This window comes from Bos indicus x Bos taurus, chromosome 5, assembly GCF_003369695.1.
Source record: "Bos indicus x Bos taurus breed Angus x Brahman F1 hybrid chromosome 5, Bos_hybrid_MaternalHap_v2.0, whole genome shotgun sequence".
NCBI classification, from domain to species: domain Eukaryota; kingdom Metazoa; phylum Chordata; class Mammalia; order Artiodactyla; family Bovidae; genus Bos; species Bos indicus x Bos taurus.
In genome coordinates, this window is record NC_040080.1 from 8238444 (window position 1) to 8265094 (window position 26651).

Sequence of the window (26651 nt, forward strand, 5' to 3'; positions counted from 1 at the left end):
CCATGCCAGGGTACAGTGGTGAACAACGCAGACATGGCTCTTGTCCTCGTGCAGCCTGAAGTTTATTGGTGAAGGCGGACCAGTAATTACAGTAACAGAGAATGGGAGTCATAATGGGAAATTCAGAGTGCCATGGGAGAGCAGGGCAGAGGGATCCCAACAAAGCCAGGGTATGTTGCAGGAAGGCCTCTTAGAGGGATGTTTAAGCGGTGATCTGAGGGATGGTCCAGCAGAAAGAACAATGTGAAGATCTGACGGTGGGAAGTAAAATAGCACCTTCAAGGAGCTCATGGACTTGTGTTACAGCTGTGTGTAGAGATGGTGGAATATCATAGATTTGAGGGTGGGCTCTAGAACCTAACTGCTCGGATTTACATCCTGGCCCTACTGCTTACTGATTGCCCTTGGACAGTTATTTAGTTGTGCCTCAGTTTCCCCATCTGAAAACAAGCATAACAGTAATTCCTACCCCACAGATTAGGGCTGAATGATCTCAGACATGTAATGCCCCTAGATTAGTGCATGGCACATAGCAAGTGCTCAGCGCATATTAGCTAGTACTGCTGTCGCTGTGACTACAGCTATAAAACATAAAATGATAAATGGTAAGAGTAGCTCACAGATACGAGGGCGTTTTAAAAGTCATGTTAGGAGTTTAGACGTTATCCTAAGAGCAGTGGGAAGTCACTAAAGGGATTTCAGTAGAGACATGACATCAGACTTGCACTTTAGAAAAATTCTTCTGGTTTCAGTGGAGAAGATGAATTGAAGGGGCCTAAGAAAGAACCCACCTGCCAATGGAGGAGACACAGGTTTGATCCCTGGGTGGGGAAGATCCCCTGCAGTAGGAAATGGTAACCCACTCCAGTGTTCTTGCCTGGAGAAACCCATGGACAGAGGAGCCTGGCAGGTGCCAGTCCTTAGGGTTGTGTAGAGTTGGACACAACGGAAGCAGCTGCGCACACACCGAAGAAAGATGGCAGGGAGACTAAGTAAGGAGCAGTCTCAGGATCCAGGTGAGGGGCCATAGTCTTGAAGAAATGGTTTGGTTGAAGAGGCCATGTAGACTTCCCAGTTCTGGAGGTGGATCTCTCATGGAGTTTAGGTTCTGTTGGTAAGAGGGAGGCCTAAAAGGGAGGTAGTGACAATGAGAAAATACATAACACACTATTAGGAATGATAAGTGCTGTTTCGAAAAGTAGAGAAAGGGGACGGATGATAAGAGCTTGTAACTAATTCAGAAATGGTGGTCATGGGAATTCCCTGGCAGTCCAGTGGTTTAAGACTCCGCGCTTTCACTCCCCAGGGTGTGGGTTCAGTCCCTAATTTAGGAACTAAGATCCTACAAACTGTGGGGTGAGGCCTAAGAAAAAAAAGAAAAAAAATGGTGGTCAAGGAGGGCCTTTCTGAGGAAGTGACATTTACGCAGAGATGTGAACAAAGTGAGGGTTTTTCCTGGGGAAACACTTGCCAGGCACAAGTGTGATCATGCTTAGCATGTTCGCTAGCAAGGACTGTAGGGGAATATTAGTGAGGAACGCATGTGCCACAAGAACAGAGATCCTGTTCATCTAGAATTGCCTTGAGCAGACCTGGCATGTACCCTCAACAAATACTTGTTGAATGAATGGATGGGCAGATAGATTGGATTTCAAATGAATGAGCAAATAAATGATACATTCTCCCAAATAAGCCTGGAAGCCAGGAAGAGGGGGAGAAAGTTGTAGGTAAGCTTCCCAACTAGTGCTTTTTTCTTAGGACAGGTTAAGAGAAAGGGCTCTGGAGCTAGACCTCAGATCCTGGCTTTGCCATCTGCTAGATGTATGACCTTAGGCAAATTACTTATCTTCTTGGTGCCTCAGTTGCTTCATCTGAAAAATGGGAACAACAGTAGTGCCTTCCTCATAGCATCATTGCAGAGTTTCTCAGCCTCAGCATCGTCGACGTTGGGGGCTGGGTCATCCATGTGGGGGAGTCGTGGAGGCAGTCCTGTGCTCTGTAGCGTGTTCAGCAGTTCACCTGGCCGCTGTACCTACTAGATGCCAATAGCACCCTCCAGTGTGACAAGCAAACATGTCCCCACATACTTCCATTTGTCTCCTGGGCAAAGTCACCCTGAGTGAGAACCCTGGGTTTGTGTGAGGATTAAAGGAGTTGATCTGTGTAGAGCATCTAGAACAGTACCTGGCAAGTGAGCTGTTACTAAAATTAGCATAGTGGTTTCTAGGGAAGAATAAGTGTTTCTCCTAGACAGTTTAGTTTCCCATTTGATTAAGTAAATGACAAAAACTTTAAAGCACAGATGCTGATGGAGTATTTGAAAATGGATTTGTCTGTCTCCAATTAAATTTATTTATACATACTATCACTTTCTGTGGGTTGAACTCGTTCTCTTCATTCAGGAACCTCTGGCCCTACCTTTAGATACAAAAAGTATCTCAATTGGAAGTTTCTTTAAAGTGGAGGAATGTTAACAATAGGTTCTTGCCATAGAAACTGTAATTTGGGGCCACTTTTTTATAATGTAAGAATTTGGTTTCTAATATTAACATGCACTTTTATTTGGGTACACAGTGGTTTTCAACAGCTGTTAATGGAAACCATCATCTGTCCTAGTCAACTCACCAGCCATAATCAGCATGATCAGTATTTATTGTATTTGGCTGTTGAAGAATTGAAATAATAGTGTGTTCAAGAACATTTTGTGGTTTTAAATTTTTTTCCAGTTTCATTGGGAAACAATTGACATATACCACTGTGTAAATTTAAAGCAAACAGCATGATGGTTTGGTTTACATATATTCTGAGATGATTACCAAAATAGCTTGAGCAAACATCCGGATATCTTCTCATATGGTACAATAAAAAGTAAGATGAAAAGAAAAAAGGAAAAAAAATTCTTGTTGTGATGAGAACTCTTAGGATTTACTCTCTTAACAACTCCCCTGTATTTCATATAGTGCTGTTGACTATAGTTATCCTGTTATAGTCATGGTTATATTTTATAGAGTCCGTTTTTGTGTGTTTCATCTGTGCTTGCTGGTAGCTGGTGCATGGGTTAACTTTTGTAAGTAGTGTTTACCTTCTGTATATCTTAACTCTGCTTACGCTGTGAAAGTGGTGATAAATTGAGGAGGATGTTGTTGTTTTAGAAACATGGTATATAGAAAAACATCAACATGAATGTGGCAGTCAGAATGAGATAATTGAATAAACCTTTTAAAGTCATAAAATCAGGAACAGGACAGGGATGCTCCCACTTGGCACTTTATTCAACACAGTATTGGCAATCTTAGCCACAGTAATCAGACAAGAAAAAGAAATAAAAGGAATCTGAATTGGAAAGGAAGAAGTAAAACTGTCACTGTTTGCAAATGACATGATACTATACGTAGAAAATCCTAAAGATGCCATCAGAAAACTATTGAAGCTCATCAGTGAATTTGGTAAAGGTTTTAGATATAAAATTAATATACAGAAATCTTATATACAAGATATACACTAACAGTGAACTATCAGAAGTGAAGGAAACAATTATTTTTACCATCACATCAAAAAGAATGAAATACCAAGGAATGAACCTGCCTAAGGTGGTAAAAGACCTGTCCTCAGAAAACTATAAGATACTGTTGAAAGAAATTGAAGACGACATGAACACATGGAAAGATATACCATGTTCTTGGATTGGAAGAATTACTATTGTTAAAATGACCATACTACCAACGCATAGTTTCAGTGCAATCCCTGCCAAATTATCAGTGGCATTTTTCACTGAACTAGAATGCATAGTTTAAAAATTTATATGGAAACACAAAAGACCCTAAATAGCAAAACAGTCCTGGGAAATAACAGAGCTGGAGGAATCACAATCATATTCCTTGGCTTCAGACTAGACTACAAAGCTACAGTACACAAAACAGACACGTGGATCAGTGGGACAGAATATAAAGCCCAGAAATACACACGTGCGCTTCTGGTTGATTAGTCTATGACAGAGGAGGCAAGAATGTATGTGGTGTTGAGAGAACTGGATAGTTTCATGTAAAAGAGTGAAATTAGAATGTTCCCTAACATCATAAACAAAAATAAACTCAGTAGATTAAAGACATAAAGGTAAGACTGAAAACCTTAGAACTCCTAGAAGAAAACATAGGTAGACCACTCTGACATAAATCATAGCAATATATTTTGAATCTGTCTCCTCAAGCAAAGGAAATAAAAGCAAAAATAAACAGATAGGACCTAATTAAACTTAAAAGCTTTTGCAGAGCAAAAGGAACCATTTGCAAAACGAAAAGACAACTGGCTGAATGGGAGAGAATATTTGCAAATGATGTGACTGATAAGAGGTTAGTATCCAAATTCTATAAAAAGTTAATACAACTGAACATAAAAAAAAAAAAAAAGTAAACAACCCAACTTTAAAATGGGCAGGAGGCGCTGTCACGTGGTTCTCAGGTCCGTGAGCTTCCACAGCTTCCCTCTGGTTCCTGGGTCGGGTTTAGGCCCTGCCTTTCCTGTGTGGAGCACTGAGAGACGAAGATGCTATCAGGTGGAGGGTTTAAAATAAATGCCTTTCAGAAGATCATTAGTGCTGTATAGAAGGAGAAGTTTTGAAAGTACTGTAAAAAAATAAGACCAATAACTGGAAGCAGGAGGCTTAAATCCAAACCCTGACTCCAGGGAACTTCTGACTCCAAGGAACATTAATTGACAGGAGCTCATCAAATGCCTCCATACCAACACTGAAACCAAGCACCACACAAGAGCCAACAAGTTCCAGGGCAAGACATACCAAGCAAATTCTCTAGCAACAAAGGAACACAGCCCTGAGCTTCAAGATACAGGCTGCCCAAAGTCACCCCAAAACCATAGACATCTCATAACTCATTACTGGACACGTCATTGCACTCCAGAGAGAAGAAATAGAGGTCCACCCACCAGAACACCAACACAAGCTTCCCTAACCAGGAAACCTTGACAAGCCACCTGTACAAACCCACACACAGTGAGGAAACGCCACAATAAAGAGAACTCCACAAACTGCCAGAATACAGAAAGGACACCCCCAAACCAGCAATTTAAACAAGATGAAGAGACAGAGGAATACCCAGCAGATAAAGGAAGAGGATAAATGCCCACCAAACCAAACAAAAGAGGAAGAGATAGGGAATCTACCTGGTAAAGAATTCCAAATAATGATAGTGAAATTGATCCAAAATCTTGAAATCAAAATGGAATCACAGATAAATAGCCTGGAGACAAGGATTGAGAAGATGCAAGAAAGGTTTAACGAGGACCTAGAAGAAATAAAAAAGTCAATATATAATGAATAATGCAATAAATGCAATTAAAAACACTCTGGAGGCAACAAATAGTAGAATAACAGAGGCAGAAGATAGGATTAGTGAATTAGAAGATAGAATGGCAGAAATAAATGAATCAGAGAGGATAAAAGAAAAACGAATTAAAAGAAATGAGGACAATCTCAGAGACCTCCAGGACAATATTAAACAGTACAACATTCGAATCATAGGTGTCCCAGAAGAAGAGGACAAAAAGGAAGACCATGAGAAAATACTTGAGGAGATAATAGTTGAAAACTTCCCTAAAATGGGGAAGGAAATAATCACCCAAGTCCAAGAAACCCAGAGAGTCCCAAACAGGATAAACCCAAGGCGAAACACCCCAAGACACATATTAATCAAATTAACAAAGATCAAACACAAAGAACAAATATTAAAAGCAGCAAGGGGAAAACAACAAATAACACACAAAGGAATTCCCATAAAGATAACAGCTGATCTTTCAATAGAAACTCTTCAAGCCAGGAGGGAATGGCAAGACATACTTAAAATGATGAAAGAAAATAACCTACAGCCCAGATTATTGTACCCAGCAAGGATCTCATTCAAGTATGAAGGGAGAAATCAAAAGCTTTTCAGAAAAGCAAAAGCTGAGAGAATTCTGCACCACCAAACCAGCTCTCCAATAAATACTAAAGGATATTCTCTGGACAGGAAACATAAAAACGGTGTATAAATTCGAATCCAAAACAATAAAGTAAATGGCAACGGGATCATACTTATCAGTAATTACCTTAAACGTAAATGGGTTGAATGCCCCAACCAAAAGACAAAGACTGGCTGAATGGATACAAAAACAAGACCCCTACATATGTTGTCTACAAGAGACCCACCTCAAAACAGGGGACACATACAGACTGAAAGTGAAGGGCTGGAAAAAGATTTTCCATGCAAATAGGGACCAAAAGAAAGCAGGAATAGCAATACTCATATCAGATAAAATAGACTTTAAAACAAAGGCTGTGAAAAGAGACAAAGAAGGTCACTACATAATGATTAAAGGATCAATCCAAGAAGAAGATACAACAATTATAAATATATATGCACGCAACATGGGAGCACCACAGTATGTAAGACAAATGCTAACAAGTATGAAAGGAGAAATTAACAATAACACAATAATAGTGGGAGACTTTAATACCCCACTCACACCTATGGATAGATCAACTAAACAGAAAATTAACAAGGAAACACAAACTTTAAATGATACAATAGACCAGTTAGACCTACTTGATATCTATAGGACATTTCATCCCAAAACAATGAATTTCACCTTTTTCTCAGGCGCACATGGAACAGTCTCCAGGATAGATCACATCCTGGGCCATAAATCTGGCCTTGGTAAATTAAAAAAAACAGAAATCATTCCAAGCATCTTTTCTGACCACAATGCAGTAAGATTAGATCTCAATTACAGGAGAAAAACTATTAAAAATTCCAACATATGGAGGCTGAATAACACGCTGCTGAATAACCAACAAATCACAGAAGAAATCAAAAAAGAAATCAAAATTTGCATAGAAACGAATGAAAATGAAAACACAACAACCCAAAACCTATGGGACACTGTAAAAGCAGTCCTAAGGGGAAAGTTCATAGCAATACAGGCATACCTCAAGAAACAAGAAAAAAGTCATATAACCTAACTCTACACCTAAAGCAACTAGAAAAGGAAGAAATGAAGAACCCCAGGGTTAGTAGAAGGAAAGAAATCTTAAAGCAACTAGAAAAGGAAGAAATGAAGAACCCCAGGGTTAGTAGAAGGAAAGAAATCTTAAAAATTAGGGCAGAAATAAATGCAAAAGAAACAAAAGAGACCATAGCAAAAATCAACAAAGCCAAAAGCTGGTTCTTTGAAAGGATAAATAAAATTGACAAGCCATTAGCCAGACTCATCAAGAAACAAAGGGAGAAAAATCAAATCAATAAAATTAGAAATGAAAATGGAGAGATCACAACAGACAACACAGAAATACAAAGGATCATAAGAGACTACTATCAACAATTATATGCCAATAAAATGGACAATGTGGAAGAAATGGACGAATTCTTAGAAAAGTACAACTTTCCAAAACTGGACCAGGAAGAAATAGAAAATCTTAACAGACCCATCATAAGCACGGAAATTGAAACTGTAATCAAAAATCTTCCAGCAAACAAAAGCCCAGGTCCGGACGGCTTCACAGCTGAATTCTACCAAAAATTTAGAGAAGAGCTAACACCTATCCTACTCAAACTCTTCCAGAAAATTGCAGAGGAAGGTAAACTTCCAAACTCATTCTATGAGGCCACCATCACCCTAATACCAAAACCTGACAAAGATCCCACAAAAAAAGAAAACTGCAGGCCAATATCACTGATGAACATAGATGCAAAAATCCTTAACAAAATTCTAGCAATTAGAATCCAACAACACATTAAAAAGATCATACACCATGACCAAGTGGGCTTTATCCCAGGGATGCAAGGATTCTTCAATATCCACAAATCAATCAGTGTTATACACCACATTAACAAATTGAAAAATAAAAACCATATGATTATCTCAATAGATGCAGAGAAAGCCTTTGACAAAATTCAACATCCATTTATGATAAAAACTCTCCAGAAAGCATGAATAAAAGGAACATACCTCAACATAATAAAAGCTATATATGACAAACCCACAGCAAACATTATCCTCCATGGTGAAAAATTGAAAGCATTCCCTCTAAAGTCAGGAACAAGACAAGGGTGCCCACTTTCACCATTACTATTCAACATAGTTTTGGAAGTTTTGGCCACAGCAATCAGAGCAGAAAAAGAAATAAAAGGAATCCAAATTGGAAAAGAAGAAGTAAAACTCTCACTATTTGCAGATGACATGATCCTCTACATGGAAAACCCTAAAGACTCCACCAGAAAATTACTAGAACTAATCAATGATTATAGTAAAGTTGCAGGATATAAAATCAACACACAGAAATCCCTTGGATTCCTATACACTAATAATGAGAAAACAGAAAGAGAGATTAAGGAAACAATTCCATTCACCATTGCAACAGAAAGAATAAAATACTTAGGAATATATCTGCCTAGAGAAACTAAAGACCTATACATAGAAAACTATAAAACACTGGTGAAAGAAATCAAAGAGGACACTAATAGATGGAGAAATATACCATGTTCATGGATTGGAAGAATCAATATAGTGAAAATGAGTATACTACCCAAAGCAATTTATAGATTCAATGCAATCCCTATCAGGCTACCAACGGTATTCTTCACAGAGCTAGAACAAATAATTTCACAATTTGTATGGAAATACGAAAAACCTCGAATAGCCAAAGCTATCTTGAGAAAGAAGGATGGAACTGGAGGAATCAACCTACCTGACTTCAGGCTGTACTACAAAGCCACAGTTATCAAGACAGTATGGTACTGGCACAAAGACAGAAATATAGATCAATGGAACACAATAGAAAGCCCAGAGATAAATCCACACACATATGGACACCTTATCTTTGACAAAGGAAGCAAGAATATACAATGGATTAAAGACAATCTCTTCAACAAGTGGTGCTGGGAAATCTGGTCAACCACTTGTAAAAGAATGAAACTAGAACACTTTCTAACACCATACACAAAAATAAACTCAAAATGGATTAAAGATCTCAACATAAGACCAGAAACTATAAAACTCCTAGAGGAGAACATAGGCAAAACACTCTCCGATATACATCACAGCAGGATCCTGTATGACCCACCTCCCAGAATATTGGAAATAAAAGCAAAAATAAACAAATGGGACCTAATTAAATTTAAAAGCTTCTGCACATCAAAGGAAACTATTAGCAAGGTGAAAAGGCAGCCTTCAGAATGGGAGAAAATAATAGCAAATGAAGCAACTGACAAACAACTAATCTCAAAAATATACAAGCAACTCCTACAGCTCAACTCCAGAAAAATAAATGACCCAATCAAAAAATGGGCCAAAGAACTAAATAGACATTTCTCCAAAGAAGACATACAGATGGCTAACAAACATATGAAAAGATGCTCAACATCACTCATTATCAGAGAAATGCAAATCAAAACCACTATGAGGTACCATTTCACACCAGTCAGAATGGCTGCGATCCAAAAGTCTATAAGCAATAAATGCTGGAGAGGGTGTGGAGAAGAGGGAACCCTCTTACACTGTTGGTGGGAATGCAAACTAGTAAATCCACTATGGAGAATAGTGTGGAGATTCCTTAAAAAACTGGAAATAGAACTGCCTTATGATCCAGCAATCCCACTGCTGGGCATACACACTGAGGAAACCAGAAGGGAAAGAGACACGTGTACCCCAATGTTCATTGCAGCACTATTTATAATAGCCAGGACATGGAAGCAACCTAGATGTCCATCAGCAGATGAATGGATAAGAAAGCTATGGTACATATACACAACGAAGTATTACTCAGCCATTAAAAAGAATACATTTGAATCAGTTCTAATGAGGTGGATGAAATTGGAGCCTATTATACAGAGTGAAGTAAGCCAGAAAGAAAAACACCAATACAGTATACTAACGCATATATATGGAATTTAGAAAGATGCTAACAATAACCCTGTGTACGAGACAGCAAAAGAGACACTGATGTATAGAACAGTCTTATGGACTCTGTTGCAGAGGGAGAGGGTGGGAAGATTTGGGAGAATGGCATTGAAACATGTAGAATATCATGTATGAAACGAGTCACCAGTCCAGGTTCGATGCACGATACTGGATGCTTGGGGCTAGTGCACTGGGACGACCCAGAGGGATGGTATGGGGAGGGAGGAGGGAGAAGGGTTCAGGATGGGGAGCACAGGTATACCTGTGGTGGATTCATTTTGATATTTGGCAAAACTAATACAATTTGTAAAGTTTAAAAATAAAATTAAAAAGAAAAAATAAATAAATAAAATGGGCAGGAGACCTGAATAGACATTTTCCCAAAGATGCAGATGGCCAACAGGTTCATGAAAAGATGCTCAACATTGTTAATCATCAGGGAAGTGCAAATCAAAACCACGGGAGGTGTCACCTCACGCCGGCCAGAATGGCTGTCATCAAAAAGAACACAAATGGCATATTGATGGGGATGTGGGAAAAAGGGAATCCTCGGATACTGTTTCTGGGAACTTACCAAAATGGATGAGTTTTTGTGTAGCCATTTCAGTATTGAAGATGTAAGAAAAAAAGCAACGCTTTTGGCATATTAGGCTTTATTATTTCAAGAAAGGTAAAAACACAACTGAAACACAAAAAAGTTTGGAGTAAAAGGTAAGGTTAAAAACGAAACTGAAAAGGTAAAAATGCAACTGGAACCAAAAAAAAAAAAGTGTATGGAGAAGGTACTGTGACTGACTGAACATGTCAAAGTGGCTTGCGAAGTTTCATGCTAGAGATACCTTGCTGGACAATGCTTCACCATCAATCATGTAGGCCAGTTGAAGTTGATAGCGATCAAATCAAGACATTAATTGAGAACAGTCAGCATTTCAACATGACCTGCTCCAAATACCCAAATCAGGTTTTGAAAATCATCTGCACCCACTTGGTTATGGTAATCATTTTGGTGTTTGGGTTCCATGTAAGTTAAGCAAGAAAGACCTTGACTATGCATGCAATTTTCTACTGAAGCGTAATGAAAATGTTCTGGTTTTAAAACATATTTTGATGGGCAAGGAAAAGTAGATACTGCATAATAGTGTGGGACGGAAGAGATCATGGAGCAAATGAAATGAACCACACCCAAAGTCAGTCTTCATCCAGGGAAAGTGCTGTCATGTATATGGTGGGACTGGAAGGGAGTCCTCTATGATGAGCTCCTTTTGGAAAAGGGGACAATTAATTCTAACACGTACTGCTCCCAGTTAGACCAACTGAAGGCAGTATTTGATGAAAAGCATCCAGAATTAGTCAACAGAAAACCCCTGATCTTCATCGGATAATACAAGACTGCACGTTTCTTTGATGACCAGGCAGAAACTGTTGCAGCTTGGCTGAGGGGTTATGATTCATCTGTCTTATTCACCAGACATTGCACCTTCAGATTTCCATTTGTTTCCATCTTTACAAAATTCTTGTATGGAAAAGCTTTCAGTTCCCGGAAAGACGGTAAAAGGCACCAGGAACAGTTCTTTGCTCAAACAGATGAAAAGTTTTGGGGATATGGAATTATGAAGTTGCCTGAAAAATGGCAGAAGGTAGTGGAACAAAGTGGTGAATATCTTGTCCAGTAAAGTTCTTCGTAAAAATGACAAATGTATCTTTTGTTTTTACTTAAAAACTGAAGGAACCTTTTGGCCAATCCAGTACTTTAACATAGTCAGACATTTCCCATATCAGAGGATATTGTATTTGTTTTGTTTCTTTTTCTTTTGCTATTACAAGCTTGTTGCAGTAAATGTCCTTTTTACATATGTTTTGTTTTTATTTCTCTGGTGCCTATTTTTAGGAGTGGGACTGATGAGTTAAAGAGAATATGTATTTTTAAGCTCCATAAATGCAGTATTCAAATTGTTTTTTAGACTATAATGCTTCCCATTCCACTGGTCCTGTATGAGAGTACCATTTTCCCTACCTCTCTGTTCGACATAGGTATTATAAACCCTTAAACATTTTTGACTCGTCTAATGGTTATGATGTGATAGTTTGTTGTTCATTTGTGTGTGCATGCTAAGTCACACACAAATGTGTGTGTCCGACTCTTTGCAACCCCATGGATTGTAGCCTGCCAGGCTTCTCTGTCTTTGGAATTCTCCAGGCAAGAATACTGAAGTGGGTTGCCATGCCCTCCTCCAGGGGATCTTCTTGACCCAGGAATCAAACCCACATCTCTTACATCTCCTGTATTGGCAGGTGGGTTCTTTACCACTGCACCATCTTGGAAACCATTGGTGTTAATTTAATCTCTCTCCAGTCAGGATTTTGGTTAGGATTCTTAACAAGTTTGCTGAGTAAGCCATGTGAAAGCCCACCTTCTTTGGACACTGCAGCCACATCTTGAGATGCAAGTGACATGTGGATTGTGAGGGACCAGGGGATGAATACAGTAGTTTGCTAACAGTAGAAAGTTGGGCTTTTGGATTCTAAGATGTGTTAATGTGAATATGTTGCATAACACTGGGTTTTGCTGGGATATATGTCTTTATGTGAGTACAAAACCTTCTTCCCGAGATCCCTGACAAACTACCTCGCAGCAGAGATCGTTTTTCTAGGGAAGTTTAGCATAGTGGTAAGCAGGTCACATTTGAGAAGGGACTGTATTTTATGTACCATATTTTATCAGGGAATTAATGTCATAGTATAGTAAAATTTATATTGTGAATAATTTTTTTAGCTTTATAATTAATTGTGTTGACAGTAATGATAAGTACCATGTGTTGACTGCCTCCCTTGTAGTAGGCACTTTAAATAGTCATCTCATTTAGCTCCAACAGCAGTCCTTCAAGTTAAGTAAAATTTTGCCTTGAGTTAAACTGGAACCTAGCTAGAAACTAAACTGGAACCTAACTGATAAGTGCTAGAGCTCAGGGCTGTACCTTCAACTTAAGAGCTCCTAACTATGAAAACCATGCAGTCTCTTGATTAGATACAGTGTGAAAGAGCTTGGGTAAGACTCATGAATAATTTTTTAAACTCTATTTTAACATAAACACAGACCACCACAGTCTAGACCTTATCACTTCCAGGGGCTAATTTGAGTTTGACCTTTTACCACTTGCCTTTGTCTGGGATCTGGCAGCAATGACAACATTGCTAAGGGTTCAGTAATTAGTGAGCATCTGGTTGAAAGATAGTGGGTTAGATTCTGTGGGTATTTGATAATGTTTACTGAGTATGGAGAAGCTCTGTAGTTAGCAAAAACAAGATCAGGAGCTGACTGTGGCTCAGATCATGAATTCCTTATTGCCAAATTCAGACTTAAATTGAAGAAAGTAGGGAAAACTACTAGACCATTCAGGTATGACCTAAATCAAATCCCTTATGACTATACAGTGGAAGTGAGAAATAGATTTAAGGGACTAGATGTGATAGACAGAGTGCCTGATGAACTGTGGATGGAGGTTTGTGACATTTTACAGGAGACAGAAATCAAGACCATCCCCAGGAAAAAGAAATGCAAAAAAGCAAAGTGGCTGTCTGAGGAGGCCTTACAAATAGCTGTGAAAATAAGAGAAGCAAAAAGCAAAGAAGAAAAGGAAAGATATTCCCATCTGAATGCAGAGTTCCAAAAAATAGCAAGTAGAGATAAGAAAGCCTTCCTCAGCGATCAATGCAAAGAAATAGAGGAAGACAGTAGAATAGGAAAGACTAGAGATCTCTTCAAGAAAATTAGAGATACCAAGGGAACATTTCATGCAAAGATGGGCTCAATAAAGGACAGAAATGGTATGGACCTAACAGAAGCAGGAGATATAAGAAGAGGTGGCAAGAATACCCAGAAGAACTGTACAAAAAAGATCTTCACAACCCAGATAATAATGATGGTGTGATCACTCACACTCACCTAGAGCCAGACATCCTGGAATGTGAAGTCAAGTGGGCCTTAGGAAGCATTACTACGAACAAAGCTAGTGGTGGTAATGGAATTCCAGTTGAGCTACTTCAGATCCTAAAAGATGATGCTGTCAAAGTGCTACACTCAATATGCCAGCAAATTTGGAAAACTCAGCAGTGGCCACAGGACTGGAAAAGGTCAGTTTTCCTTCCAATCCCAAAGAAAGGCAATGCCAAAGAATGCTCAAACTACCACACAATTACACTCATCTCACACGCTAGTAAACTAATGCTCAAAATTCTCCAAGTCAGGCTTCAGCAATAAGTGAACTGTGAACTTCCAGATGTTCAAGCTGGTTTTAGGAAAGGCAGAGGAACCAGAGATCAAATTGCCAATGTCTGCTGGATCGTGGTAAAAGCAAGAGAGTTCCAGAAAAACATCTATTTCTGCTTTATTGACTATGCCAAAGCCTTTGACTGTGTGGATCACAATAAACTGTGGAAAATTCTGAAGGAGATGGGAATACCAGACCACCCACCTGACCTGCCTCTTGAGAAACCTGTATGCAGATCAGGAAGGAACAGTTAGAACTAGACATGGAACAACAGACTGGTTCCAAATAGGAAAAGGAGTACATCAAGGCTGTATATTGTCACCCTGCTTATTTAACTTCTATGCAGAGTACATCATGAGAAACGCTGGACTGGAAGAAACACAAGCTGGAATCAAGATTGCCGGGAGAAATATCAATAACCTCAGATATGCAGGTGACACCACCCTTATGGCAGAAAGTGAAGAAGAACTAAAGAGCCTCTTGATGAAAGTGAAAGAGAAGAGTGAAAATGTTGGCTTAAAGTGCAACATTCAGAAAACTAAGATCATGGCATCCGATCCCATCACTTCATGGCAAATAGATGGGGAAACAGTGTCAGACTTTATTTTTGGGGGCTCCAAAATCACTACAGATGGTGATTGCAGCCATGAAATTAGAAGATGCTTACTCCTTGGAAGGAAGGTTATGACCAACCTAGATAGCATATTGAAAAGCAGAGACATTACTTTGTCAACAAAGGTCCGTCTAGTCAAGGCTTGTGGTTTTTCCAGTGGTCATGTATGGATGTGAGAGTTGGTACTCTAAAGAAAGCTGAGTGCCGAAGAATTGATGCTTTTGAACTGTGGTGTTCGAGAAGACTCTTGAGAATCCCTTGGACTGCAAGGAGATCCAACCAGTCCATCCTAAAGGAGATCAGTCCTGGGTGTTCTTTGGAAGGACTGACGGGGAACATGTGTATACCTGTGGTGGATTCATGTTGATATATGCCAAAACCAATACAATATTGTAAAGTTAAAAAAAAAAGAACTGACAGTATTTCAAGTAAAAAAAAAAACTCCAATACTTTGGCCACCTGATGCGAAGAACTGACTCATTTGAAAAGACCCTGATGCTGGGAAAGATAGAGGGCAGGAGGAGAAGGGGATGACAGATGATGAGATTGTTGGATGGCATCACTGATTCAATGGACATGGGTTTGGGTGGACTCCAGCAGTTGGTGATGGATAGGGAGGCCTGGTGTGCTGCGGTTCATGGGGTCGCAGAGTCGGACATGACTGAGCGACTGAACTGAACTGAGTATCTCTTGGATAGAGCCCTGTTTTATTTTATGGCAAAATAAAATAATCAAGATGCTAATCCTTCTCAACAAAGAGTTTAACATTCAGCTCAAGATAGACTTGGTCATTATACTACAAAATAAGAGAAAATATTATGCTTATCCTTATAAGAACGTACAGCAGGTGGAGTGACCAGAGCTTTCAGAGGATAATTAAGGAAGGTTTCTTGCAATAGGTAAGTTTTGAGCCAGGGTGGTTTTTTTTCTTTTGGAGCCAGGGTTTTAAGACAATGCACGTGAATAGTTGGCATATCTGAGTTTCCTAGAAGATTATATACTCAAGAGTCAACTTCAACTTGGAATATTTCATAATTTTAAAGTGTCCCTTATCACATATCTTGAGATTCTAAATTGAGGATTCTGTTTGATCAAACCCTTTGCTAGGTTCTCACTTAGTTAAGTGACTAATTTGCTATGCCTCTGTTTGTCATTTTGATTGCTTGAATTTGTGGGAATGAAGTTTATTATAAGACTTGGATTCAGAAAATAATTTTTTAGTTCTGTGTTGCTTTTCATAAAAATGTAAGGTTTAGAGGTAATTTAATTTTTCTTTACCATTCACCTAGTTTTACTACTCAGAAAAGTTACTATTTCCTTTTTTAAGTCTAATTTTAAAAGACCTGTTTCTTAATTAGTCACACATATGAATAATATTATATGTTCCTTTGTTGTCATTTAGTTGCTAAGTCGCATCTGACTCTTTGGGATCCTGTGGACTGTAGCTCACCAGGCTCCTATGTCCGTGGGATTTCTCAGGCAAGAATACAGAAGTGGGTTGCTGTTTCCTTCTCCAGGGAGTCTTTCCAACCCAGGGGTCAACCTGAATCTGCTTTGTTGGCAAGTGGATTCTTTACCACTGAGCCACCTGGGAAGCGCATGTCCCTATGTATGCAAACCAAAAAAGTGAAGCCCTCCTAAAAGTATTTAAGAGCACTCTTTAGCAAATACATTCTTTTAACAACAACAACAGGAGAAAGTTACTGTTTTCTAAAAGGCTGATGTATTGATACATTGGCCTGACTTCTGACCAGATGCAGCATTTATCCTGAAATTATCTGAGAATTTGAGACCTAAGAAATTTGAGGAATCTAGGTAAATTTTTTTTTTTAATTACAAAGCAAGTGGTGGTCAATTTTTAATCTTTAAAATTAATTTTCAATTATAGAACAGTATAATATTTGTTTCCTTAAAATAACAAAGTTGTACAGAGAAGCCCCAATCCAGCTTTGAACTTTCTTAACCATTTATCTTTAAAGCTATGAAATTAATTGCATGCATCTACGTGCTGAGTCACTTCAGTCGGGTCTGACTCTGCTACCCCACAGACTGTAGCCCTCCAGGCTCCTTTGTCCATGGGATTCTCTAGGCAAGAATACTGGAGTGGGTTGCCGTTTCCTTCTCTAGGGAATCTTCCAGACCCAGGGACTGAACCTGCATCTCTTTTGTCTCTGCATTGGCAGGCGGGTTCTTTATTAATTAGTTAGTTCAGTTGCTCAATTGTTTCCAACTCTTTGTGACCCCATGGACTGCAGCACTCCAGGCTTCCCTGTCCATCACCAACTCCTGGAGCTTGCTCAAACTCATGTCCATCAAGTTTGTGATGCCATCCAACTATCTCATCCTCTGTTGTCCCCTTCTCCTCCCGCCTTCAATCTTTCCCAGCATCAGGGTCTTTTCCAAGGAGTCAGTTCTTCGCATCAGGTAGCCAATGTATTGGAGTTTCAGCTTCAGCATCAGTCCTTCCAATAAATATTCAGGACTTATTTCCTTTAGGATGAACTGGTTGGATCTCCTTGCAGTCTAAGGGACTCTCAAGAGTCTTGTCCAACACCACAGTTCAAAAGCATCAATTCCTCTGTGCTCAGCTTCCTTTATAGTCCAACTCTCACATCCATACATGACTACTGGAAAAACCATAGCCTTGACTAGATGGACCTTTGTTGGCAAAGTAATGTCTCTGCTTTTGAATATGCTATCTAGTTTGGTCATAGCTTTTCTTCCAAGGAGCAAGCGTCTTTGGCTGCAGCCACCACCTGCAGCGATTTTGGAGCTCAAGAAAATAACGTCTGTCACTATTTCCATTGTTTCCCCATCTGTTTGCCATTGATCTTCATTTTTTGAATGTTGAGTTTTAAGCCAGCTTTTCATTCTCCTCTCACTTTCATCAAGAGGCTCTTCAGTTCCTCTTCACTTTCTGCCATAAGGGTGGTGTCATCTGGGTATCTGAGGTTATTGATATTTCTCCTGGCAATCTTGATTCCAGCTTGTGCTTCATCCAGCCCAGCATTTCACATGATGTACTCTGCATATAAGTTAAATAAGCAGGGTGGCAATATACAACCTTGACGTACTCCTTTCCCGATTTGGAACCAGTCTGTTGTTCCATGTCCAGTTCTAACTGTTGCTTCTTGACCTGTATACAGATTTCCCAGGAGGCAAGTAAGGTGGTCTGGTTTTCCCATCTCTCTAAGAATTTTCCACAGTTTGTTGTGATCCATAGAGTCAAAGGCTTTGGTGTAATCAATAAAGCAGATGTTTTTCTGGAATTTGCTTGCTTTTTCTGTGATCGAACAAGATATTGGCAATTTGATCTCTGGTTCCTTTGCCTTTTCTAAATCCAGCTTGAACATCTGGAAGTTCTTGGCTCAGGTACTGTTGAAGCCTGGCTTGGAGAATTTTGAACATTACTTTGCTAGCGTGTGAGATGAGTGCAATTGTGTGGTAGTTTGAGCATTCTTTGGCATCGCCCTTCTTTGGCATTGGAATGAAAACTGACCTTTTCCGGTCCTGTGGCCATGCCTGAGTTTTCCAAATTTGCTGCCGTGTTGAGTGCAGCACTTTAACAGCATCATCATTTAGGATTTGAAATAGCTCAACTGGAATTCCATCACATTATTAATTGTTCTTATCGAAATTTAACTGAATCTTTTCAGTGGGTCTCTGCAACCTTAGTTTATTTCTTTTTAAATATCCTAGGAAGTGTTGATACTTTCTTTGCAGTACAGTCTTGATAAAAATTTTTTTTGTTATTGAATAATACCAATCTCAGGTTAAGATGTTTGATGGACTCTAGTCTTTTTAAAATTATGAAGCATTGCAAATTGGAATTGACTCTCTGAGTATAAGGAGTTCAATAAACTCACTATCTTAGGGTTCTTCCTGGTAATCGAGTGGTTTAGACTCTGAGATCACAATGCAGAGGGCATGAGTTTGATCCCTAGTCAGGGGACTAAGATCCTGCATGTTACAGGCAATGGCAAAAAATAAAGAAATAAATAAACTCAGTATCTTAAAGGGCCAAAGCTTCTTCCAGCTGGCACGTTACAGACACCATGTAGTTCAGTGGCTGTCCTGTGTGTACTGTCCGCAGACTGGGTCTTGTGTGTGTCTGTATGGACTAGAGAATTGATGTCTGTGACAGGAAACATGTAACCCTGGTGAGTGAGTCTCCACTGAGCACCCTGAATTCCAGGGAAAATGTCTGGATTTGCAGAAGAATTAACATGCAGTATACTCTTGCTTCAGTGGAGAAAAGTGAAGGGAGGTAACTTTGTGCTGGAGGAGTTCTAGCAGCTTTTGACTTTGAAAAATATGAAGAATCAAAGACATAGGATAAGAATCAAAGACAATGAAGTAATGAGAAAGAGCCAGCAGAAATGTAGTTTGACATCGGCTAATAGGTTTTTCCCTGGAACTGTGCACTGATAACTTGGTTGCTGGTTTATAATATGGGCAGCTTGTTTGGCTGGTGGCATCTGGGCTGCTGAGGAAGAGCAGATGGTGGTATGCGAGAGGCTAGCACAGACTCTTGGATTCCTTGCCTCATTGGCTCAGCACCCCACTACCTAAAGGGAAGAACCTGCCTTTGTGGTTGCTTTAGGCTCGTCTTGCTGATACACAGTGCAGCCTGGAGACCTTGAAGAAAAACGGAGCACGGCGGGTATGTCAGTCGTTCAGAAGCTTCTCTAGCTGCTGCCTTCCCTGTGCACTAATGACAGGAGGAGACTGGAGGAAACTAGCTCCAAAAGGGGGCCCTTTAGCATGAGGTGGGCAGAAAGATCCTGGGGTTCCCTGGAAGGATGACAGTTACTTCCAGAGCACTGTCTGTATAAAGAAGACTAAACCACTAAAGAGAGAAAGAGCCATAAAAGTGCGGTACTCTTTCTGTTTGTAAATGTAGACTTTTACTTCAGTTTAAAAAAAAAATGTAAACTGTACTTGAAATTCTTCTGTTTGGGCTGAAGTATCACTGCCTCGTTTCACTGTAGAGGGAAATTTAAGGAGGAAGGTTTAAATACAATCCTTTTGGCCTTTACAGTCTGGGGTCCCAAGGAAGACAGTTTCTTTTCGTGTTGTACAAAGTCATTTGTAAAAACTAAACATTTTAAAAAGATGGTTAAAACATTTTTGAGTATGTAATTTTAGGAAGGTTGCAGCCTCTAATTTTTTTCCTCAAGAAGCATGTTAATCGGTATGCCTCTTTCTCCTCAAGGCATCATTGCTCAAGAAAGGCACATCCAGTTAGAAAACGCTCTGTCTCGGCCTTTCTGTTTCAGAAAGCGGTGCTCGCGGGACCTGGTCAGCCTGCTCCCCATGGTGTGCTGACTGCTTATCCGTGCTCTTTGTTGTCTCTGGTCTTTGCATGACTCAGTGTTAGTCAGAGGCCAAACGAAGAAATCCCAGGGGAGATTGTGACTGGCTCCCTTTTTTGGGTGATAGCTTTTATTTAATTTACTCGGTCATGTAATGTAGGCAGATATTAACAGTTTGAGAAATCCTAAAGGAATGTCAGTTCCAAGCACAACATCTTTATAAGAAAACAGTTGTGAATTCACTAAAATGTGAACTTAGTTAAACAGATTTTTATACCTTGTTCTCCCTATTTTCTGCTCAGAGTAATTTTGTCTGTTTAATGGGAGATCGTGGGCTGCCCTAAAAGTGGAAGACTGAAGTTGAACAACAGTGAAAAGAACCATTTGCTGAACATTTTCTGTACCTGTGGCATACTGATTGTTGATTGATTGTCTCACTAAAGTCACCCTAAAACCACATGAATTTGGTGATGTTACCCCCATTTTCAGGAGGGACGAAAGCTCAGAGACGTTAAGAGACTTACTCAAAGCCAGACTGGTGGTAGGTGGTAAAAGGCAGAGTTGGAACAAAGATCTGTCTGGTTCCAAGTGCAAAGCGCTCAGCCTCCTGTCACATTGCCGCTATCGTGCTTCAGAGGGTAGAGAATCTCGGTAGATCTCGGACAGACGAAAAAGCAGTCTGGTTCTTTGGTGGTTCATTTGCTTACTCTCTGTGTCTCCCCTTCTTCCCCAGCACCTAGCATGTGCATGACGCACACTCAATAAATATTTACTGAAAGAACAATTAACCACGGAAAATGGAAGTGAAAGGACATTTTTGTAAAATTTTTGCAACTATATGCTGTATTTGTAAGTATAGTAAAGTACATCTTAGACTAATATTTCTCAGGTTTATTCATGGCACATATAGATATTTGAATAAGAATAAAACATTTACAGTTCTATATGATTTCTGGAGATTATCAACAGCCTGACCTCTCATTTCCCTCCTCCTAACCAGCCTCCCCACTGAGAGAGTCTTGATTCTCTTTATTTCACACTGCTGTTAGATTGTCCTTTCCTTCTCTCTCTCCTCCATTGCCCAAGAAATTATTGTCACATCTTTGCTTTTGTAGCTTCCTCTCCCTTTGATTGCAATTCCTTTCCCCATCTTTTTGGTTTGACTTTTAAAACAAAACAAAACATTCAGGTCTTGGCTTGCGTGTCTTCTCTGACTCCTTCCAACCTAATTAGTTCCCCTCTTTATGTTCCTCTCAGAGTACTTGTCATGCTGATGATTGTATAATTGGGTACACGTCTGTCTGTTTCTTTGCACAGCCTGTATTGTAAGCTCCATGAGGGGAGTGAATAGAATGTTTTTATGTGTGTGTCGTGGTGCCTGGTTCATGGTAGGCAGGCAGTAAATGTGGAATGAAAAATAAGTAAACGGTGTAGCTTGCACAGTTCCACCATACATCTCACAGAACCATTCCATTTTAGAAATGGAACCTCTCAGCTCTAGCCCCTCCTCCCATTTAGAGATGAGGATGACGCTCTGCAGTCCTACAACTAAGTAATTAATAATTAGCTGCACAGCTGAAAAACAGAGCTCCCGAGTTCTAGCCCAGTGTCCTTTCTTTCACTGTTTTTTTTTTTTAAAAGGATTTTTTTGCTTATTATAAAGGCAGTAGTTGTTTAATGTAGAAAATTTGGAAGATACAGATAAACAAAAGGGAAAAGTAGAAAATAAAAACATCCTATTCCCACCACCATCCAGACATGTTTATCTGTGTGTTCTATGACTGTGTGATGACCACAGCGTGCATTTACTGAATCCCATGTTTAGGACAGGCACTGTCATAAGTGCTTTGTAGGTATTTCATCATTTATGATAGCACCCCTGTGGGATGAATACTGTTATCCGCATTTTCCAGATGAGGAAATGAAGGCATACAGATGTTATCTTAAGGTCATACAGCTGGAAAGTGGTAGAGAGAGACAAGATTTAAACCCAGGCAGTCTAGCTCTAGAGTTTATATTCTTAACTCTTACATTCTTAACTATGATTCCATTCTGTCTCTATGCATATTATTTCATAATCTTTTTAATTGAGATCAGTGTATATACAGTAATGGGCACCCTTTCTAGGAGTACAGCTTAGTACATCTTGGTAAAAGGCAAGCAACAGCCACAACCGAGAGAGACTATTTCCATCAGAAACACTCCCAGCTTCTGGCAGCCACTGATCTTATTTCTGCCCTTACAGTTTGCCTCTTCTTGAATTTCATATAAATGTGTGGTCATTTAACGTGTGGCCTTTCGTGTTTGTCTTGTTTCACTTAGCACAGTGCTTCTCAGGTTCATATGTACTGATGTCTATACCTGCAGTTCAGGGATTTTTTAAAAATCACTGAATAATATTTCATTGTATGGATACACCACAATTTTTATTCTGTTCACAAGGTAAAGGACATTTGGATTTCCCCCCTCCCTAGTTTTTGGCAATAAAACTGCTCTGAATATTCATGTACAGCTCTTTATGTGGTCATTTGTTTTCATTTCCCTTTGTTTGAATACTCAGGAATGAGATTACGGGATTGTATAAGTTTAACTTTCCAAAGTGGCATTATCATTTTGCATTCTGCCCAGTGTCTGAAAGTCCCAGTTGTTCCCCATCCTCGCCAGCAAATTATTTCATCAGTAGTATTTGTATTCTGATGTGGGCTACATCGATGGGGTCGCAAAGAGTCAGACATGATTGAGCAACTTAACACTTTCACTTTTTCATTAGCCAAATAAATCTCTTCGCACAGTCTTGTTGGGAAAAGTTGTTGCTTAAATTTTCTGATATTTTTTCTTTTTCATTTCCCATTTGCTTTCCTTTCCATTTTACAAATGTTTATTGATCATCCTGCAATGCAGGGGGGTGGATGAGGATGAGTGAGTCTACTCGGAGCCCTCCAGTTGGTCCCTGGAGTGGAGGCTATGCATGTGATGGTGATGCCGTAGATTATTAAATGACTCTTAGACTTCACCTGTTTTCCTGTTGGAACAAATTGCTCTGCATGGAGGTTTTTGCTTCTGTGTCTCTGCCCTGTATGCCTTGCACAGCTTTCAAGTGCGTATGAGCCTTGTGAGGAGAGGAATATGGTGCCACATCGGGCACCAGCTGTGCCGCCAGCCTTTCACCACCACCTGCTTCAGGTGGAAATGCCAGGGAGTATCATGGTGGCAGCTGTTGCTATAATGAGCTGGGTAGGGTTTTCAGCTCACTCTGTTAGTGTAGTCGCCCCAGTCGCCGCCTCAGTGACTTGCATGGTGGGACTGTGACGTCTAAGGAGCAGAATCAGATGGTGAGAGAAAGTGCGGCCAACGAGGTGGGAGTGTGGGTCTTACCTGTGGATCTCAGGTTCGGGGCTGCCACTGTTGCTGCAATGCACTGTCTCTGACGTCAGTCAGCTTCTTAAGAGCCTTTGTTTTCTTTCTAAAAGAGCAAGTCAAGTATGTCTCGAGCTGTATCTTTTTTTGGAGATTTTTATCAGCAAAATACTTTGCTAAGAAATGTGTCTCTTCACTCGTTTCGTTCATTCATTGGGCACCTTTACTAGCTAACCACTGTTTGTGGTTCCCTTCTTAGTGTTGTGATACGGCTTGTTTCAAAGTAAATTCTTTGAGTTTTTCTCTTAGTATCTTCCCCTCCTCCCAGTTTGATATCTTTGATCTATAAACATTTTAAAAGCAAATGTCAAGTGAAATAAAATAGTATTATAGCTCCTTGTTCCACTTTGGTGCCGACTTTGCACAAGAAAGGAGGGAGGAGGAGGAGAGAAGAGAGCTGGGTCATGTGATGCTGCTTGTCTGGCAGAAGCCTTTTGGTTCTGAGCAGAGAAACCAACTGTTTACTATTTTGGGTGAATGAGGTTGGTTGGTTGCTACGAGCATTTTCTCTCAGGGAACCCTCCTGTCTTCCAGCTCTACACGTCGAAATCATCCCAGTGCTGCTTTTTGGCATTTGGGCAGAGGAGGGAGGTGTCTGTGTCGAGGCCCAGTGCTGACAGGAAGAAATGTTTTCCAGGAGACTTACTGATTCTGACCTTCTGCTGTCACTGCCTTTAATGCCACACTCCCTAAGTAAACTTGGGGTCTGGCTGTTCTTGCAGGTCCGAGGGCTGCTGAAATGAAGTACCCACTTTAACTAAAAGAGCCATGCTGATCAGATTTACTGCACATAATAAATGGACTCTTTAAAGAGCGAGGGCAGGAGGATGAGTTTGTTGCAACACTGGCCTTTGGAGTCTCACCTCTCCCCCAGCGTGCTGGAGGAGAGGGCCAGGATTTATCAGCCCACCTGCAGGATCCTGCCGCTCCCATGGATTGTCCTGAAGCCGGGGAAGGACAGCCGCTCAGCCATGTGCCTGGCCCCTTATCACAGTTTACGGGAAGGTTGGCATATTTGTCCCTTGGGGATTTGCATGTATTTTTTTGTCTTCGCCTCTGTTTACTGCTGTCTTTTTTATCCCCTCCCTGTTTCTCTATAGCCATGCACGCTTTGACTTTGGATGGTTTATCCTTTGGATGGTTTTTATTGAAGCTTATTGAGCACTAAGCAGATAGATAACTGAGCAGGGACCTGTAGGGTGTATTTCATGACCTGATGGGACAGTGTCTAGGATGTTTCACTTTATTACTCCTTTCCTTTCACCCGTGCAGAGCTCATGTATCAAATTGAGATTATGGAAGAAGAAAGAAAAGTCTTTTCTTTAGTAAGGTGGGATTCTTCCCATGTATGTAGATCAAACACAGTGTTTTTATTAGTAAAACATACACTGGCCATGAGTACTATACTAATCAGTAGGAGCTGTTGATGATGACTTCAGTTTCTTCTATTAAGTACTGAAAGCAGATAGATAACCTCTAAGAGCTTGTAACACTAAGACACCATAATTTAAAATAAAATACCACTTGAAAGGTTTTTCTTTATATTGCATGTTAGTTTTGGTTAGGGTGGACAGTTTGAAGTAGCCTTGCAGTCTTTTGTGTAATTGCAGAATTAGAATCATATCCAAGTCTATGGAAGACAGCAGGAAACTATTTATAAGGGAACACCCATGAGGAGTTTTCCTTGAGACCATCTCTTGGAGTTCTGGGGGTGGGGGGGGAATATTGAAACTGCTGGAAAAAAAGTCTTTCAGAGGGTTTCTGGGTTATGAAAAATAGGAGGATACAGACTTGATCCAAATTCTATCAAATGTAGATGGAAAAGAATTATTAACATTTACCTTCTCCTAGCTTGGAAATCTTCTATTATCCATGATCAGAATTTAAATACAGTCTCTACTATTGGTCACATAAATTCTGCTTCTCTAAAAACTTGGATATAACTTTTGAATTTTTGAGATTTCTTTGGGACTTTACTAACATTTGACAGGATGAGTTGAGCATGTGGCATCACAATGAATGAGTTCATTGAATAGGTCATGAGTGTTTATTGGTGCCCGGTTTGCAAAGAGAATACTTTAAAAAACTGGTCGAGAGGCAGTTGATTTTTCTTTGAATATCTAGATGTGTTCTGGACTAATGTCAAGGGAACACCATGGCAACATTAGTGGGAAGACTGAGCGGCAGAGAAAATATGACTCAGGACTTAAGACTTTGTGCTGCTGTGTTGACTTTTTATATTCCAGGGAACTGTGGTGTTTTAGATTCCCAGTCTGATCATTACGAGCATCTTTAAATGCAGGAGTATATAGGAAATAGAAATGCAGAGTTCTTTTCATAAGTAGGGTCAGAATGGTAGTTTTAGACAACTGTCCTAAGCAATTGACTGTATGTTTTTCTGGCTTTAAACCACACTTAGAACCCTGTATTTAGAATTCTGTATGTCTTCCTGATCTCAAGTAGACTCATATTTTACTTTCTACAAATATATATAAACATTGTTTTTTTTAATATTATCATTTTGTAAACTGCAGAAAAGAAATAGGCTGTGCATTAGATAGATGCTTGATGTTACTTCTTTCGAGGTGAAGCAGGTGTCTGAAGAGTAAAGATAGTTCTTCCTTTAAATACTCAAAAGAAACTCAGTGGAAGTAACTTCCTATTCTTGTGCTTTATTATTATCAATGAATCTTGAATAATATTTTTTCTTCTTTCATAGTTTCTTAATTGTCTTTTTTTTTCTTAATAAAAAAGTAGATTCTAAAAGCTGGCACATGTTTTTAGAGATAATTGTTTATAGGAGGCCATGTGTAACACTTTTCTCATTGCTTTAGCTGACAGTTGGAAATGGCTAGAAGGATAGAGACCAACCTTTTTTATTTACCTTTTATGGCATTAGGACCTGTGGTTTTCTTTATTAACAGACTTTGGCAAGGATCAGATCTGCATTTTGTGGGAGGAGTGAGCTTGAAGGATTGATCAGCCTTGAAAGATTGACGTTTTGTAGTTGAATACAACCTTCTGTTGCAGTGTTGCCCAGTACCACCGCTGTTCTGTCCACTGTGGTAACCACTAGACACACATAGCTTT

At 39.7% G+C, this 26651-nt stretch overlaps 1 protein-coding gene across 4 annotated transcripts in view; it reads left to right on the forward strand.

Annotated features, from left to right (window-relative positions):
- Window positions 1-26651, forward strand: part of MRTFA (myocardin related transcription factor A) — a 211562-nt gene that overhangs the window by 124178 nt on the left and 60733 nt on the right. Inside the window, exon 1 of one of the 4 annotated variants that reach the window (XM_027540707.1) lies at window positions 24058-24566. The exons of the other annotated variants lie outside the window; for them this stretch is intronic. Within the exon in view, the coding sequence (XP_027396508.1) occupies window positions 24359-24566 (208 nt within the window). The 5' untranslated portion in view covers window positions 24058-24358. Of the gene's footprint in view, window positions 1-24057; window positions 24567-26651 lie in introns of those variants that run through there. 4 annotated transcript variants of the gene reach the window in all.